The 19,123-nt window shown below is 46.5% G+C and overlaps 1 protein-coding gene across 1 annotated transcript in view; it reads left to right on the forward strand.

Annotated features, from left to right (window-relative positions):
• Positions 1-14,357, forward strand: part of rem2 (RAS (RAD and GEM)-like GTP binding 2) — a 67,686-nt gene extending 53,329 nt beyond the window's left edge. Inside the window, exon 5 of the mRNA XM_079512311.1 lies at positions 13,572-14,357. Within this exon, the coding sequence (XP_079368437.1) occupies positions 13,572-13,900 (329 nt within the window). The 3' untranslated portion in view covers positions 13,901-14,357. The remainder of the gene's footprint in view (positions 1-13,571) is intronic.
• Positions 14,358-19,123: the final 4,766 nt, after the last annotated feature.

Raw genomic sequence — 19,123 nt, forward strand, 5'->3', positions numbered from 1 at the left:
GTCTACTAGTGGGACAGGAGAGAGAACCACTGTGCTACAGTCTACTAGTGGGACAGGAGAGAGAACCACTGTCCACTGTGCTGCAGTCTACTAGTGGGACAGGAGAGAGAACCACTGTCCACTGTGCTACAGTCTACTAGTGGGACAGGAGAGAGAACCACTGTCCACTGTGCTACAGTCTACTAGTGGGACAGGAGAGAGAACCACTGTCCACTGTGCTACAGTCTGCTAGTGGGACAGGAGAGGGAACCACTGTCCACTGTGCTACAGTCTACTAGTGGGACAGGAGAGAGAACCACTGTCCACTGTGCTACAGTCTAATAGTGGGACAGGAGAGAGAACCACTGTCCACTGTGCTGCAGTCTACTAGTGGGACAGGAGAGAGAACCACTGTCCACTGTGCTACAGTCTGCTAGTGGGACAGGAGAGGGAACCACTGTCCACTGTGCTACAGTCTACTAGTGGGACAGGAGAGAGAACCACTGTCCACTGTGCTACAGTCTAATAGTGGGACAGGAGAGAGAACCACTGTCCACTGTGCTGCAGTCTACTAGTGGGACAGGAGAGAGAACCACTGTCCACTGTGCTACAGTCTACTAGTAGGACAGGAGAGAGAACCACTGTCCACTATGCTACAGTCTACTAGTGGGACAGGAGAGGGAACCACTGTCCACTGTGCTACAGTCTACTAGTGGGACAGGAGAGAGAACCACTGTCCACTGTGCTACGGTCTACTAGTGGGACAGGAGAGAGAACCACTGTGCTACAGTCTACTAGTGGGACAGGAGAGAGAACCACTGTCCACTGTGCTGCAGTCTACTAGTGGGACAGGAGAGAGAACCACTGTGCTACAGTCTACTAGTGGGACAGGAGAGAGAACCACTGTGCTACAGTCTACTAGTGGGACAGGAGAGAGAACCACTGTCCACTGTGCTGCAGTCTACTAGTGGGACAGGAGAGAGAACCACTGTGCTACAGTCTACTAGTGGGACAGGAGAGAGAACCACTGTCCACTGTGCTACAGTCTACTAGTGGGACAGGAGAGAGAACCACTGTCCACTGTGCTACAGTCTACTAGTGGGACAGGAGAGAGAACCACTGTCCACTGTGCTACAGTCTACTAGTGGGACAGGAGAGAGAACCACTGTCCACTGTGCTACAGTCTACTAGTAGGACAGGAGAGAGAACCACTGTCCACTGTGCTACAGTCTACTAGTAGGACAGGAGAGAGAACCACTGTCCACTGTGCTACAGTCTACTAGTGGGACAGGAGAGAGAACCACTGTCCACTGTGCTACAGTCTACTAGTGGGACAGGAGAGAGAACCACTGTCCACTGTGCTACAGTCTACTAGTGGGACAGGAGAGAGAACCACTGTGCTACAGTCTACTAGTGGGACAGGAGAGAGAACCACTGTGCTACAGTCTACTAGAGGGACAGGAGAGAGAACCACTGTCCACTGTGCTACAGTCTACTAGTGGGACAGGAGAGAGAACCACTGTCCACTGTGCTACAGTCTACTAGTGGGACAGGAGAGGGAACCACTGTCCACTGTGCTACAGTCTACTAGTGGGACAGGAGAGAGAACCACTGTCCACTGTGCTACAGTCTACTAGTGGGACAGGAGAGAGAACCACTGTCCACTGTGCTACAGTCTACTAGTGGGACAGGAGAGAGAACCACTGTCCACTGTGCTACAGTCTACTAGTGGGACAGGAGAGAGAACCACTGTCCACTGTGCTACAGTCTACTAGTGGGACAGGAGAGAGAACCTCTGTCCACTGTGCTACAGTCTACTAGTGGGACAGGAGAGAGAACCACTGTCCACTGTGCTACAGTCTACTAGTGGGACAGGAGAGAGAACCACTGTGCTACAGTCTACTAGTGGGACAGGAGAGAGAACCACTGTCCACTGTGCTACAGTCTACTAGTGGGACAGGAGAGAGAACCACTGTGCTACAGTCTACTAGTGGGACAGGAGAGAGAACCACTGTCCACTGTGCTACAGTCTACTAGTGGGACAGGAGAGAGAACCACTGTGCTACAGTTTACTAGTAGGACAGGAGAGAGAACCACTGTCCACTATGCTACAGTCTACTAGTGGGACAGGAGAGGGAACCACTGTCCACTATGCTACAGTCTACTAGTGGGACAGGAGAGGGAACCACTGTCCACTGTGCTACAGTCTACTAGTGGGACAGGAGAGAGAACCACTGTCCACTGTGCTACAGTCTACTAGTGGGACAGGAGAGAGAACCACTGTCCACTGTGCTGCAGTCTACTAGTGGGACAGGAGAGAGAACCACTGTCCACTGTGCTACAGTCTACTAGTGGGACAGGAGAGAGAACCACTGTCCACTGTGCTACAGTCTACTAGTGGGACAGGAGAGAGAACCACTGTCCACTGTGCTACAGTCTACTAGTGGGACAGGAGAGAGAACCACTGTGCTACAGTCTACTAGTGGGACAGGAGAGAGAACCACTGTGCTACAGTCTACTAGTGGGACAGGAGAGAGAACCACTGTCCACTGTGCTACAGTCTACTAGTGGGACAGGAGAGAGAACCACTGTGCTACAGTCTACTAGTGGGACAGGAGAGGGAACCACTGTGCTACAGTCTACTAGTGGGACAGGAGAGCGGAAGCGTGCAACAGCTGTGCTCAGCATATTCTATATATTTTGTTTTAAATAGCAGCGTGTGTGTGTGGTCAGCAATATGGAAATGGTGCATCTCTGTTACAGAGACAGCCGACAACAAGGAAGTTCAACGCACGCACGTACGCACGCACGCACGCACGCACGCACGCACGCACGCACGCTCCATCTGATATGTGAGCCTGTACAGTATACAGTAAGTGCGGATGTGGAGACCAGGGGCTGAGCTGAGCTTATTGCAGCCATGCAGGTGTACAGTACATCATTGTTATGGAGCGCGAGGGGCCGCTCATGCCCACAGCCGAAATGGACTCGGGTCGTAAAGTCCATTTCTGGAGTGCACAGTGACACTTTTATTCCCTTGTCCACTCACCCCCACTGCCTCCCTCCACATCCCCCCCCCCCCCCCCTCCCCCCCAGTGTTTATCTACTGTATACTGTCTCTCACCCGCTCCCCTCATTCTGTCTCTTGATCTCTCTATCGGTGGCACCGCTTCTCCCTCTCTCTCTCTCTCTCTCTCTCTCTCTCTCTCTCTCTCTCTCTCTCTCTCTCTCTCTCTCTCTCTCTCTCTCTCTCTCACTCACATGTATGCGCACGCACGCAAGCAAGCAAACAACACTCTTGTACTGGCATGTTTATTATTCTCACAGACTTGAGTTCCTTTTCTCACTTTTCACTCACACTCTTGCGCTCTCTCCCACACACTTGCTCTCAATTGCCTTGATATATTCACACACACAGGCATGGACACACACACACACACACACACACACACACACACTCGCATGCATATTATGCTCACAGACTTGACTTATTTCTCTCACTTTCAAGTACACGTACACGCTGTCACTTGGTGAGAACACTCACATTCACTGGGCTAACTGGGTTAGCACTGTCCCACTTTAATATGACAGCTGGTGATGAATATGTTCTGGGTCTTGCGCTCAGGCTGCATTCTATCCTGTATCATGTTCTTCTCTGTTGGCTCTGACTTCTTTAAGAGCGTTTTATACTTTATAATAGCAACCTATTGTGCTTATAGGGTTGTGCACTGGCCTGGTTTTCAGCCTGATTCGTGCGTTCCGTGATTCGTTTGGGGGCGGTGCATACTTAGTTTAGACTAGTCATTGGTTAGACATGGGTTAAGGTTAGGTTTAGGTGTGCTGCCCCGTGGTGCATACTTAGTTTAGACTAGTCATTGGTTAGACATGGGTTAAGGTTAGGTTTAGGTGTGCTGCCCCGTGGTGCATACTTAGTTTAGACTAGTCATTGGTTAGACATGGGTTAAGGTTAGGTTTAGGTGTGCTGCCCCGTGGTGCATACTTAGTTTAGACTAGTCATTGGTTAGACATGGGTTAAGGTTAGGTTTAGGTGTGCTGCCCCGTGGTGCATACTTAGTTTAGACTAGTCATTGGTTAGACATGGGTTAAGGTTAGGTTTAGGTGTGCTGCCCCGTGGTGCATACTTATTTTAGACTAGTCATTGGTTAGACATGGGTTAAGGTTAGGTTTAGGTGTGCTGCCCCGGGGTGCATACTTAGTTTAGACTAGTCATTGGTTAGACATGGGTTAAGGTTAGGTTTAGGTGTGCTGCCCCGTGGGAGGTTAGGTTTTGGGTGAGGGTTTGAGATAGGTTGTAGTTGTAGGACTAATGACTGGTCTAACCAATGACTAGTCTAAACCAAAAACTGTCTAAACTAAGTAGTTTGGGGGGGTGCATACAGTACGTTGGTTAGACATACTAACAGTCCTACAGTCACTAGTCAGACAAACCTGTGCTGCGGGTTAAAAATCACCCGTGGCTCCCGACATGCGTGGCGGGTTCAAACTAATGCGTGCTGCTGGTTATAAATCACCCGTGGGCCGTGGCTTCCTGTGAGGTTAGGGCTATGGGTTTGGGCAGGCTGTCTGACTCATGGTGTGTCTGATTGCGCCAGTTCGAGGGTTGAGAGTAAAACCTACGGTAAAAAGTAAACACTAATTTGATGTCAGATTCAGTAGTACAAAAAAAACTGACGGCGCTGTGGGGTGAGTTTAGTGAATGATACGTACGTTGCAGCCAGGGCAACAGCAGTAGCTGCGCGGTGCGCATTGACACGACTTCAAACTGGTGTTTGACGTCACAATGTGACGCATTTTGACCTTGTAGATCGGCTATTTTCAAATGGCCGAAATGTCTGTTGGCACTCTGTTGGCACTGTATACAGTATAAATCTACAAGTATCTATGGTAACTAAAGTTTTCAAATAAATGTAGTGGAGTAAACGTACAATATTTGCAGAAGTAAAAGTATATAAAAAAATCACACCCGTGTGAACTGAGTGGTGTAAGGTCTTATATAGACTGATCAGCTGTGGTCTGACGTAATGTCTGACGTAATGAAATCACACCCGTGTGAACTGGGTGACCATAGCAACCATGCTCATTTTTTGGTACGAACAGACAGACAAACTAACAAAGCCAGTTGTAGGAGTGGTTTACACCACTAAAAAAAATAATTACTTAAGTGACTGTGATAATAGAACCTGTGAGCAGAGATGAGTAGACGGGGATCAAGTGGCAAGGGAAAAAAAGTGGGCGTACGTAACACACCCCCGGGGGGGGTGGGGGGGATTATATGGGGGATGACGGCAAACATCTTAATGAAACCTGGTAGGTTCAATCAGTCGGGCAGCAGGACAACCACTTGAGTGCTTTTTCCCCGCAGTGATAAAGGTCAACAAGGCTGATCCAGGAGAAGCTAATGGCTTCTTGGCTCGGGCCGTGTCAACTGCTGCAGAAAGATGACTGGAGAGAAGGATGAGGACTGAGTCAGGAGTGACTGGAGTGGGAGGCAGCCTGAGAGCAGCTTGGATTAATTGCCTCTGGGACAGTGATGTTTTAGTATAACTGATGCCTCTGTGACTGAAACGGTGCTGTTTCAGTAGAATGATGCGTCTGTGACTTAAATAGTGCTCTTTCAGTAGAATGGTACCTCTGACTGCTGTTTCAGTAGAATGGTACCTCTGACTGCTGTTTCAGTAGAATGGTACCTCTGACTGCTGTTTCAGTAGAATGGTACCTCTGACTGCTGTTTCAGTAGAATGGTACCTCTGACTGCTGTTTCAGTAGAATGGTACCTCTGAGTGCTGTTTCAGTAGAATGGTACCTCGGACTGCTGTTTCAGTAGAATGTTACCTCGGACTGCTGTTTCAGTAGAATGGTACCTCTGACTGCTGTTTCAGTAGAATGGTACCTCGGACTGCTGTTTCAGTAGAATGGTACCTCGGACTGCTGTTTCAGTAGAATGTTACCTCTGACTGCTGTTTCAGTAGAATGGTACCTCTGACTGCTGTTTCAGTAGAATGGTACCTCTGACTGCTGTTTCAGTAGAATGGTACCTCGGACTGCTGTTTCAGTAGAATGGTACCTCGGACTGCTGTTTCAGTAGAATGTTACCTCTGACTGCTGTTTCAGTAGAATGGTACCTCTGACTGCTGTTTCAGTAGAATGGTACCTCTGACTGCTGTTTCAGTAGAATGGTACCTCTGACTGCTGTTTCAGTAGAATGGTACCTCTGACTGCTGTTTCAGTAGAATGGTACTAATGACTGCTGTTTCAGTAGAATGGTACCTCTGACTGCTGTTTCAGTAGAATGGTACTTCTGACTGCTGTTTCAGTAGAATGGTACCTCTGACTGCTGTTTCAGTAGAATGGTACTTCTGACTGCTGTTTCAGTAGAATGGTACCTCTGACTGCTGTTTCAGTAGAATGGTACCTCTGACTGCTGTTTCAGTAGAATGGTACCTCTTAGTGCTGTTTCAGTAGAATGGTACCTCTGACTGCTGTTTCAGTAGAATGGTACCTCTTAGTGCTGTTTCAGTAGAATGGTACCTCTGACTGCTGTTTCAGTAGAATGGTACCTCTGACTGCTGTTTCAGTAGACTGGTACCTCTTAGTGCTGTTTCAGTAGAATGGTACCTCTGACTGCTGTTTCAGTAGAATGGTACCTCTGACTGCTGTTTCAGTAGAATGGTACCTCTGACTGCTGTTTCAGTAGAATGGTACCTCTGACTGCTGTTTCAGTAGAATGGTACCTCTGACTGCTGTTTCAGTAGAATGGTACCTCTGAGTGCTGTTTCAGTAGAATGGTACTTCTGACTGCTGTTTCAGTAGAATGGTACTTGTACTGACTGCTGTTTCAGTAGAATGGTACCTCTGACTGCTGTTTCAGTAGAATGGTACCTCTGACTGCTGTTTCAGTAGAATGGTACTTCTGACTGCTGTTTCAGTAGAATGGTACTTGTACTGACTGCTGTTTCAGTAGAATGGTACCTCTGACTGCTGTTTCAGTAGAATGGTACTTGTACTGACTGCTGTTTCAGTAGAATGGTACCTCTGACTGCTGTTTCAGTAGAATGGTACTTCTGACTGCTGTTTCAGTAGAATGGTACTTGTACTGACTGCTGTTTCAGTAGAATGGTACTTCTGACTGCTGTTTCAGTAGAATGGTACTTGTACTGACTGCTGTTTCAGTAGAATGGTACCTCTGACTGCTGTTTCAGTAGAATGGTACCTCTGACTGCTGTTTCAGTAGAATGGTACTTCTGACTGCTGTTTCAGTAGAATGGTACTTGTACTGACTGCTGTTTCAGTAGAATGGTACCTCTGACTGCTGTTTCAGTAGAATGGTACCTCTGACTGCTGTTTCAGTAGAATGGGCACATTTGAATCATGACGGTTTTGGATCCAATGCACGTTTTTAATTCTATGCACACAGAATAACTCTTAACTACTTCCGGGCCGCTTCCCTACTTCCTATGCAGGTGTTACCGTTGATACAAATTAGTGGAACCCACTCAAGGACACTTTGAGACTCACTGGTGTAGCAGAGTGTTTCCAGTGAGCCAACATGACACAATAGCAGCACCCTGACTCTGTTTGACCAGAATGGAACAGAGCCTTCATAATTAGTATCATTGGTAACACTAAAGAAGTAGGAAAGGGGCCCAAGTTCTTTCCAAAATGGCGTGTGTGCATAGAGAGCCCATTCTGTGCTGCTGGTTCAGGAGGCCTCACATCCTGCATGTTCTCTTCGTCCCTCAACCGCCTCCATTAAATGTACGGCTGCAACTATGGATTATTTTCTTTGCGAATCGATTCATTATTTCAACTAATCAAATAACCGAGAAGCATGTTTTTTTTCCCCCCTTAATACTAGACTGGACTAGTTCGACTAACTGTTGCACCCCTAATTAAATAATCCCATGTTTGTCCTGTAACTTCATGTTAATCCCACCCAGGCCGTGTGTATCCCCCTCCCCCCCCCCCCTTCCTCCTTTCTTTCTTCCTCTCCTCCCCCTTATCTCATCTCATCTCTCTGCTCCACTCAATTCAATTTCCCACCACCGTCTTTCTCCTCTCCTCTCTCCTCACGTCACCTTCCTTCCTCCCTCCTCTCCTCTCCTCTCCTCTCCTCTCCTCTCCTCTCCTCTCCTCTCCTCTCCTCTCCTCTCCTCTCCTCTCCTCTCCTCTCCTCTCCTCCCACTCCACTCCACTCCACTCAATTCAATTTCCCACCACCGTCCCTCCTCTCCTCTCCTCTCCTCTCCTCTCCTCTCCTCTCCTCTCCTCTCTCCTCACGTCACCTTCCTCCCTCCTCTCCTCCCCCTCCACTCCGCTCAATTAAATTTCCCACAGGCCTTTATCAGGGTCGTAAAGACTCTATTCAATCACCTGTCATTGGTATTATGCTAAGCCCTGCAGATCTGGTTAGGGATTTGTCTTTTCCTACTAAACATATCGGCTCCTCTCCTCTCCACCTTCCCCTGATCCCCTCACTTGCCATCGAGGAGTGGTAGTGGATTGACAGCTGCCGTGCGCGGCTGGATTATTACACTCAGCAGAAATCTAGTTTTCTATCCTGCCCGTGGTAACACAGATTCACCTGTGTGAAGCCTGCATACAATTTGACCATGCCAGCTGCCTAGTTTTTATCGAGTACTTTTAATGAGGAAGAACACACGCATCCAATACCAAATAAGGCAGATGCTGTGCAGAAAATGGTAGATTATTATGTTTTATTTCAGATTATTATCGTTTATATTTTCTTCAAGGTATGCTACAGTACACGTCCATTACGGAAATCATGATTATTGATCAATCTGAACAGAAGTATTGATAAATATTGATATTTTAATTGAAATACAATATATTTGTATTTGTGTCTATACTGTCTACCACCATCGTCAAAGTTGGCACCAGAACTATCGAAACGTATAGTTTTGCAGGCCGGATGTGCATGTCGAATTGAATAAAATAACACTATCCATACTCCAGATTTAGGTGATAAGGTGACCACCGAAATGGTGGTTTGTGTGAGCGGTGAGTCGCTTATCACCGAGGCGTGACGTCATGTTGTAGTTTTCATTTAATCACCTTCAGGGTGATTAACCACCTCCGCTTCGCGTCGGTGGTTAAACCCCCTGTCCGGTAAATCATCTCCCGACAACGACCACCTAGGCAGACATTATCCCTCACACACTACATGTATATGTACACTACAGCCTATACTGGCAGCGAGTGTGCACAATACATTTGGCGCTGATGGGTGGAACGGTTTGTGAGATTAGATTAGACGGACATCGTCGTAAATAAGCAACCTACCCTCTTATACAGATGGCTAGGCTCCTGCAGAGCCGTCGGGATATCAAGATGAACATCCTTTATGGAAACTTTGAGCTGCGATAAACAGTAGTGGGTGGCGGGTGCTAACTAACGCTTTGCAGACTCTATTAATATTGTTTTAATGCTGATCATTTTGGTTTGTCCTGCATCTGTTCAATAGAGTAGATGAGCTTACATTCCACTCCCACAATGAACGTTCTAACATTTAGCTGTGTTTACCTCTCAAAAGGGCTTGGGTCCATTAGATGCTAATGGACTCTTCTTTTCACAGTAGAGTTGAGCATGGCATTAAACATAGTTTCAGCATTTAGTCCCACAGGGGATAGACTCTGGAGAGAATAAATCCAATAGCCTATGCCTAGAGCTATTGTTTTTTTGCCGTCAATGTCACCACCCCCAAAGGAGCACTTAACCTGCTCGATAGCATAGATCTGTTTTAAATCATGGATAGTCAGTCATTACAGCAAATGCTTTTGTGTTCCTTTGTGATGCTTTAAGCCCGATTTATACCCTGTTGCACACACGGTGCAGCTATCTATAACACAACAACAGATGTTGATGTAACATTGTCCATTGATATGGATCCACTGTGAGTCTTTTGTGTATTCATAATTTCATTATATTTCATATCGGTTCACCCAGGACGTCCCTAATGGTTACCGTTTACAAACATCACTGAAACGACCACGCCAGGAGGAAGGCAGGTGGGAACGTGAGATTTGAGCTGATAATGTCAGTACAATGACAGCTTGTTTTTTTTTTTTGTATAGATGGATATATCTGTCAGCTTTTCCCTTTATCGCAGAACCGCTGTTTGATCAGGGAAATGGGACACATTATCCACTGAGAAACGGGGCCAATGTCAGCGGCATATTCTGCGGTCGTTTGTCTTTATCTGGGAAAGTCACATTGAGGTGGAAAACATTGTCCCATTTGAGCCGTGGCCAAGAGAGTTTTGAGCACTGCAGCGGCAGGCAGGACGGACGGTACGGCATGATCACATCTGCACTTAGAGGATGCTCTCGTCCTGTATGGGCCACTTCTGTGTGAATTAGCCCCGTTCTTCCGCCATCACTCATTCTGTCAGTCAGTCTCTCTCTCTCTCTATCTCTCTCTATCTCTCTCTCTCTCTCTCTCTCTCTCTCTCTCTCTCCCTCCCCCTCTTCTGCGCTCTTGTCTTTCTATTCTAAGAAAACGGGGAAAACAATGTTTCTTTCCCTCTGCTTCTCTCGTTTGCTTTTCTCTACCATGATGTCTAACCTCTCTCTCTCTCTCTCTCTCTCTCTCTCTCTCTCTCTCTCTCTCTATCTGTGTCTCTCTCTCAGAGGCCCACTCCAGTGCCATGATGTATTTTTTTATATATATATGTGTATATATATATATATATATATATATACACAGTATATATATATACACAGTATATATAGTTTTTTATTGGGGACATGCAGTTAAGCAGCACATCTGAGAAGAAAATCTGTGCACATAGTCACCCATTTTTTATCTTTTTTTAAAACAATCACAAAGCATCACAGAAACACAAACATAAAGAAACAACGTACACTCCCCCCCCCCCCCCCCCCCCCCCAACAACACAAGGACAAACAGGTCACAGTCAGAGTATTGTACACTTGTGAGAGAGGCACTGTCTGTTAATTCTGAAATCCACAGTCCGCTATATTTGGGTCACACCGAGCAGTCTAATCCAGGGAGGTATGAATATTGAAGTATTCTATAAAGGGTCTCCATGCCTTAACGAAGCCTTCGGAACCGAGCAGTCTAATCCAGGGAGGTACGAATATTGAAGTATTCTATAAAGGGTCTCCATGCCTTAATGAAGCCTTCGGAGGTTCCTCTGAGAGAGAATTTAATTTTTTCTAAGCTTAAGAAGTACATCACATCGTTGAGCCAGATTGAGTGAGAGGGTGGATTTGGCGACTTCCAAGATAGTAATATTCTTCTTCTTGCTAACAGTGTTGCAAAAGCAATAATCTCTAACTTCTGATTCGTGTACTGTAAGGGGTTTGACGGTGTGCCGAATATAGCTATTCGGGCGACTCTGGCTCAAGAGGTAGAGCAGGTCGTCCAATGATCCATGGGTCGGCGGTTCGAATCCCTGAATGTAATGCACACATCTACAGTATGTAAAGCGCCTTGGATAAAGGCGTTATATAAATGCACCATTTACCATTTATAGCTATCAATGGACAGGGTTGTATAGTGCAATTTCTAGCACGTCTGACAGTGTGACAAACACAAGTGACCAGAATCACTGTAGCTGGGGACAAGACCAATACATACTGCATGTGTGAGATGTGCTTGTGTCTGGACACTGCGATCGCACTTCGAGTCTGCCTCAGGATACATTTCAGCCACCCTGGCTTCACTAAGATGAGCTCTATGTACTACTTTCAGTTGAATTAGGCTGAAGTGTGCACGTGAGGAGGTTGGGTTGACTACTTGACTCTGTATTCAGTATTTAAGTCCGACGTCATTTTGTAGTGCTACGTTACGTCCGGGTCCAAGTGGCACCAGCTCCCGTCCGCATCTCATTGTAAATAGAATATCTAAACGCGTGAATCTTTTTACAATGACGTTATTTTTCAGAAAGGAAGCCATTGAGGGTTAAAATGGGTCTTAATGCTTCCAACTCGAGTAGAATTATTAATGTTTTGTACAAGTGTCCATGACAAAAAATATATATGATGTGGAGACAATAAAGACTATTATTATCATTATTATTGAAGGTGGTAACAGTCCATTTGCTCAGTAAAATATTTCGGGGGCATATTTAGAATGTTTGCAGGCTTGAGTATGTTGAATCTAGTTTGCATTAATGAGGATTTAGTTGACACAATGAAATAAAATGGCGATCGTATTCCGTGTGGGGCAGACGGCCTGTCACAGCCAGATTTGGAAGAGCAGCGCAGCTTTGTTGTTGCGAGGAAAGCGGTAAAATTAGACTTTCGTGGTTGTTTTCGTCTCAGATTTAGTCCGACGGAGCGTCACAGTATAACTCTATGGGGACACAAAAGCGACACAAAAGTAGGACCCGGAAGTATCTCAGGAGGGGGCGCTCACGTCACAGCTAAAATACTGCATAGTGCGTCTGCCCACCACTCATCTGTCAATACAGTACTCAATTCTCTTTCCCATTTGTTTTTTTTAACCCTTGTGTATTGGTATCAGTAAGCGATCAGATAAAAGAGTCTGAAACAAACCCATTTTCAGTTGGTAGCATTAGGAGCAGTTTTTCCCATTTCTGGTCATTTGGGCGATGTGGGTATGAGCTGAATACCTGTCTTACAAACTGACGAATCTGGAGAAATTGTCACAGGAAAGATGAAATGTCGCACAGAGGGAGGAAAAACTATGGAATGTATTGTCCTTATACAAGTCCTTAAAGCACCTAATTCCCACATCGTTCCATCTATTGAATGCTGAGTCTATAATAGATGGCGTGAATAGATGATTCATTTTGATGGCAGCATGTATACAGAAGGTGAAAGAAATTTAAAGTGACGTCGAAATTGGATCCAAATGTTTTGAGTTGACAGTACTATGGGGTTAACCAATTTTGGGCGGGAAACCCCTGTTGGTGTTTTAAGCATTATGTTCTACTTTAGCTATTGAAAAATAACCGATCTACAAGCTCATAGCGCGCCACCGAGTGGCACGCTACGAGCTTGTAGGTCTGCTATTTTTGAAAAGTCGTGAAAATGTCGCGCTAATCTTTGAATATATATTTCAGAGCGAACATTTTTAACTAAAATATTAGCTTCTGGGGGGTCCCTGGAACTACATATTTTCAGATGGGGGTCTGCGACCAAATACAGATAATTCTGGGGGTCCTTGACATAAAAAAGGTTGAGCACCACTGACATAGAAACATGTTTTTTTCAGAAGAATGTTAGGATTTAGAAGCCTTTTTTTTAATCGACCTCAGTCCAAAATGGGTTAAATGAGTATGCCATGATGACTAACCTCTCTCTCTCTCTCTCTCTCTGTGTCTCTCTGTCTCTCTCTCTCCCTCAGAGGCTCACTCCAGTGCCATGATGACTAACCTCTCTCTCTCTCTCTCTGTGTCTCTCTCTCTCTCTCTGTGTGTCTCTCTCTCTCTCTCTCTCTCTCTCTCTCTCTCTCTCTCTCTCTGTGTCTCTCTGTCTCTCTCTCTCCCTCAGAGGCTCACTCCAGTGCCATGATGACTAACCTCTCTCTCTCTCTGTGTCTCTCTGTCTCTCTCTCTCCCTCAGAGGCCCACTCCAGTGCCATGATGTTCGACTGCCTCTACCTGGAGCTTTCTGCCTCGCTGGAACACGGCACCACGGAGCTGCTGGAGGGGGCGGTGCGCGCGGCCCGGGGGGACTCTGTGGGTCCCGGCTGGACGGACGGTGACCCGGCGTCCGGCCGCAGGGAGAGCCTGACCAGCAGGGCCAAGCGCTTCCTGGCCGGGCTGGTGCCTCGCTCGTACGGCCGCGACAGGGACCGCGACCGGGGACGCTACCGCGAGATGAGCCGGCACCGGGGCAGCAAGATCCTCCGGCAGAAGTCGCGCTCCTGCCATGACCTCAGCGCTATGTGACCCGATGACCGCATGACCCCCCCCCGCCACCTCCCCCCGCCACCTCCAGCGCACGCACATGCACACACACACAGACGCGTACACACACACACACACACACACACACACACACCAGGCTCGGCTCCAGGATGAAGGGGCAGTTGAAAATGGTGAGGGGGCACATCACATTTTTATATAGGAAAACAATATACAGTATATACATAAAACTTAACCTGAGGGGGCAGAATTTGCAACTGAGGGTGCTGCCAGGCCCGCTCTGGCACCACCGTAGCGCCGGGCCTGACACACACGCACACGCCAGATGAGGGTGCTGCCAGGCCCGCTCTGGCACCACCGTAGCGCCGGGCCTGCTCTGGCACCACCGTAGCGCCGGGCCTGACACACACGCACACGCCAGATGAAAAAGGTGGTGGAGGTATGATGGAAGTGAGGGGATACTAACGAAGGGTATATGCTGGGGGGGGATGAGTGACACTGGGGGGGGATGGGGGGTCGAGGATCAGGAGACGTCAGTCCAAAGGGGATATGATGGAGAAAAGAGTCTGAAATCCACCCGGACTGATCAAGGCTGAGCCTTTATCATATTTATAATGTTACCTTTTTGTTAGGTAAGATGGGGGCGGAATATAGATTGGAAGAGAACAAATGAGACTCAGACAGAGATCCAGGCAGATCCAGAGGTGAGCCTGATGAGATGTGCTCGCCTGGATGAGTCAGAGCATGTTTCATTACCTCCTGTAAGAGCTACGGGGAGAGAGAGGAGAGCGACAAAGCGGGAGGTAAACAAGCGAGCCACATCAAGACAGTGAGTGGACTGATTTATTGTTGAGAAATGGGGGGGAAATTGCGGGTGGGAGTTGGCAAGTCATGAACAAACACGAACCCAGCGAGGCACACACTGATTATGTAGAAAACGGTCGTGATCTAAGCTTAGACCTAACCTTGATTTCTTTTTTTTATAGCATGGTGTTCCACGGAGAGTAGATGATCTGAGGTGAGATTATTTATACGACCCTTATAGGCTCCTGTTAGGATTACACACTACAGGATTTATGATACCTCAGTGGCTAAACTACAGTCTTTGTTAGCATCATGTCATTTCGAATGGCAAGTCCCTTTATTCGTAAATAAACACCCCGTCCATGGACTTTTGTGTCATGCCGAGGACTATACGGTGTCTGATTTCCTGACACTGCGTAATCCCCTTGTACCGTATCGACTCTGGACCGTTGTTCTCATTGGATTTGAGAACGTGTGACCATATAGGCGACTGCCAACGCTTTTGGATTTACACATGTATATGAACTCAACCATGAATTTAATATCAGGGTGGAAATTGAAGCCGAAGCCATACTGTACATCACCAAATCCACAGAGATTAATCTTCACAAAGAACCCTTTACAGAGCGAGAGAGAGGACATAGGAAGAGGGGGGGGGGGAGGGGGCATAACGGCTATTCGAGAAAGAAACAATAAACTGACTTGGACAACTATTGTTCCGAGTCCTAGCACAGTAGGTTGGGGTGCATACGTTGGTTATTAGACATACTAACGGTCCGACAGGCATTAGTCCGACCAACAGCATTATTAGTTAAAACTCACCCGTGGCTCCTGACTTGCGTGGCCGGTTAAAACTAACCCGTAGCAGCTTAAAACTAACCTGTGGCTCCCGACATGCGTGGCAGGTTAAAACTACCCCGTGGCCGGTTAAAACTACCCCGTGGCAAACTTAAAACTAACCTGTGGCTTCCTGTGAGGTTAGGTTTCGGCAAGGACTGTCTAAAGAGGACGAGACGCGAAGACCGTACGGGCGACGCCATGTTGCTCCATGGTGCTCCATGGAAGGAAAGAAACATGCGCAGTTGAGACCAGGAAGTTGTACATGCACAAATTTGGGCATATACAACTTCCTGGTCTCAACTGCGCATGTTTTTTTCCTTCCATGGAGCACCATGGAGCAACATGGCGTCGCCCGTACGGTCTTCGCGTCTCGTCCTCTTTAGACAGTCCTTGGGTTTCGGGTAGGGTGTCGGACTCATGACTGTAGGACTGTTAGTACGTCGGACCAAACACATGCACCCCAGTAGGTTGCCACTGGAACACAGACAGAGAGATGGTGGAAAACAATGTGAGAGTAAACTAAACTACCTGTTTCATGTTTCCTTTGTGATGCTGGTGTTTTGTTTTAATATTTGTCTTTTGTTTTATCCTCTGGCATTAGCACGTGTTTTGATACAGTAGGCTACAATAATTCTGCTTGACTAGCACGCACTGTGGGGGCTGGCCACACAGGGGTGGGGGGGAGGGGATGGGGGGTGACAAAGAGAGAAAAAAAAAGTCACGTTCTGGAAACGTCTTGGCTGTCTTGTCAGCGTGGCAGCACCACTGACACATGCTCATTGTCACTGTCTGTCTACTAAAACACTCTTGTCTTTCCCAGGAGAATAAATTAACTTTGTTTAACATCCTTAAATGATTGTCCTTATTTCTTAACGTTATTCAATTAATTAATGTCACATTTTGGCAGCTTACAGGGAGGTGAGTCACCATTGGATTGACTTGAGTTTCGTGCACAGCAAAAATAAAAGCAAACTTAATATAATTGTTCACTCACTAAATTATAATTTTTCTATCGATTACAAATCCAATGAAGCCTTGAATTCATGAATAATCTTTGTTTTTTTTTTAGATTTTTGAGGTGGGCTTTTATGCCTTCATTTATAGGACAGTAGACTGACAGGAGATGGGGAGAGAGAGATGGGGAGTGACGTGCAGCAAAGGTCGTCGGGATCTGGATCTGATCGCACGGCACACTGTCAGGCTGCATTTGCGGTGTAGTTGCCCGGACCGATATCCCAGCGTTCCGGGCAGAATTCATGAATAATCTTTGTTTTTGTTTCATTGCTTCACGGTAGAACTCAAAAGAAGGATAATAAAAAGCAAAACTATTACCATTATGGTCATGCCTGGGGGTGACTGACTGACTGACTGACTGACTGACTGACTGACTGACTGACTGACGGGAAATGCACGATTTCATAGTACTGTAAATGCGACCTGCAATCGCAGGTCCCGGAAGTGTTTTAAGAAATAAAGTTTGAGGGAACAATGCAGTGTTTTGGAAGTTATAAAGAGACTGGATAGAGGACACTTGGATTGAGAGCGAGACCCGTGTTGGAGGTCATCAACACCTTGTTTCTGTTTCCACATCATGCGCCACAGTTTGGGAATCACAGGCCACACTGTTTGAGCTTCTTATTAGAATAAGAACAAGGTCCTGACGGTGCTGACTACTGTCTCAAAGGAGAACAAGACCTCGCAGATAGTCCGTGCACACATTGTCCTACCAGACTGCCCTAATGTAAATGTAAGAAACTTTAGTCCTGGCAACTGTCTGATAGGAGAATACGACCTTGCAGAGGGTCAGCTTCAGATTTTCAACAACAGACTACCCTAACTCGACTCTATATGCCAAAAACAATGACCCCCCCCGTGCAGGGAAAACCTACCGTAGTTTGCTTCTTAGACCAGATCTACGTAGCCTTGGTTGCAGGGGGAGCCAGACTGCGCTCTGTTCACAATGTGTGAATGTTTGCAAATGGGTATGGACGTTTTCACAATCTAAAATAACGTGTTTAAACTGTAGTTACAGACATTATTGTTTATTGCTGCTGCTGCTCCTGCCGCTGACTCGTGACCATCTAGCCTCTGTGATTTGCATAATAGGCCTACACAGGGTGTGTGTGTGTGTGTGGGGGGGGGGGGGGGGGGGGGGGTACATGCTAAAACATTTAGTGCTTTGCGTGTGTGCCCCCTCCCACCCACCCACCCACCCAGCTAAGCCCCCCTTGCTATAAATGCCTTCCGGCGTCTTCCTGCATGCAACAGACCCAGGTTCAAATCCATGTGCTTACAGAGATGCATACAGTAGAGCAGGGGTTCTCAACCCGTGGGTTGCGACCCCTCGGGGGGTCGCCAAATTATTTTAGGGGGTCCCCAAATTATTTTCCAAAAAAAAAAAAAAGATTTAAAAAAAAAAAAAAAAAAATCACGATTTTTCAAAAATAGCAGACCTATAAGCTCGTAGCGCGCCACTCGGTGGCGCGCTATGAGCTTGTAGATCTGCTATTTTTCAATAGCTAAATTATAACAATGCTTAAAACACCAAAAGGGGTTCCCGCCCAAAATGGTTTAAGGTTATTGTAGCAGTCAATTTATATTGGGGGTCGGGAGGGGGCGGGGCGGGGGTCCCGAGACATTGCCAAAGCATTTCCGGGGGTCCCCGGCCAAAAACGTTGAGAACCCCTGCAGTAGAGTACATGTATGGGTGGACTGTTGGAGACCGGCAAAGGGGGGGCAGAGGGGACGAGTGAGAGAGAGAGAGAGAGAGAGGGCAAGAGAGATGGAGTTGGATAAAGCACGGTTGCTTGGAGACTGTTGTCAAGGAAACAATACGTCCTGGAGTCTTTTGGCATCTCAATCATCCCCAATTATTATTATTTTTATTATTTGCTTTTATGCTTTATTCAGGAATTTGGGAATTGTTTGATGGTTCAATCACCAGCTCCCCCTATGTGTCAAAGTGTCCTTGAGCAAGACACTGAACTCCTAACTGCTCCCAGAGATGGGCAGTATTTATTTCAGTAGCGTATGTATTTCAAATATGTTTTATATGTTGTAATTTGTATTTGGCTGCAGGTAGAATTGACTAATCGTTGTGGCAGTTTTTATTAAAAATGTATTTTTAAAATACATATTTGTATCTCAAAATTGTACATGTATGTATACATGTATACATTTTTGACCCAGTAGGCTATTTTTAATTCGTATCAACATACATTTTGTTGTACTTTGCCCATCTTTGACTGCTGTGCTGACTGATGTGCAGGTTGGTGCCTTGTGTGAATGGGTGAATGTAATGCACAATTTCACAAATAAAACTATGTATGCTAGGGCTAATGCTAATAGCTTATGTACATCACAACGTGATGCACATTAAGTGATGTACATCACTGATCTGTGAGCTTGTAGATCAGATCTGCTATTTTTTGCCGCAGGTTCGCCCCAGAATAGGGACACTACAGGGTTCATGTGGTTAAGAGGATTTGGAGAGATGGGTCACACTAGCTACTAGTAGCTGAAATTCAATAGACTGGAATCAAAATCTGTCTGTGTTACATGAGCCAAAGCTCAGACAACAAAGTAGAGAAACAAATGAGATTT

Source organism: Electrona antarctica (assembly GCF_951216825.1).
Source record: "Electrona antarctica genome assembly, chromosome: 1".
NCBI lineage: Eukaryota > Metazoa > Chordata > Actinopteri > Myctophiformes > Myctophidae > Electrona > Electrona antarctica.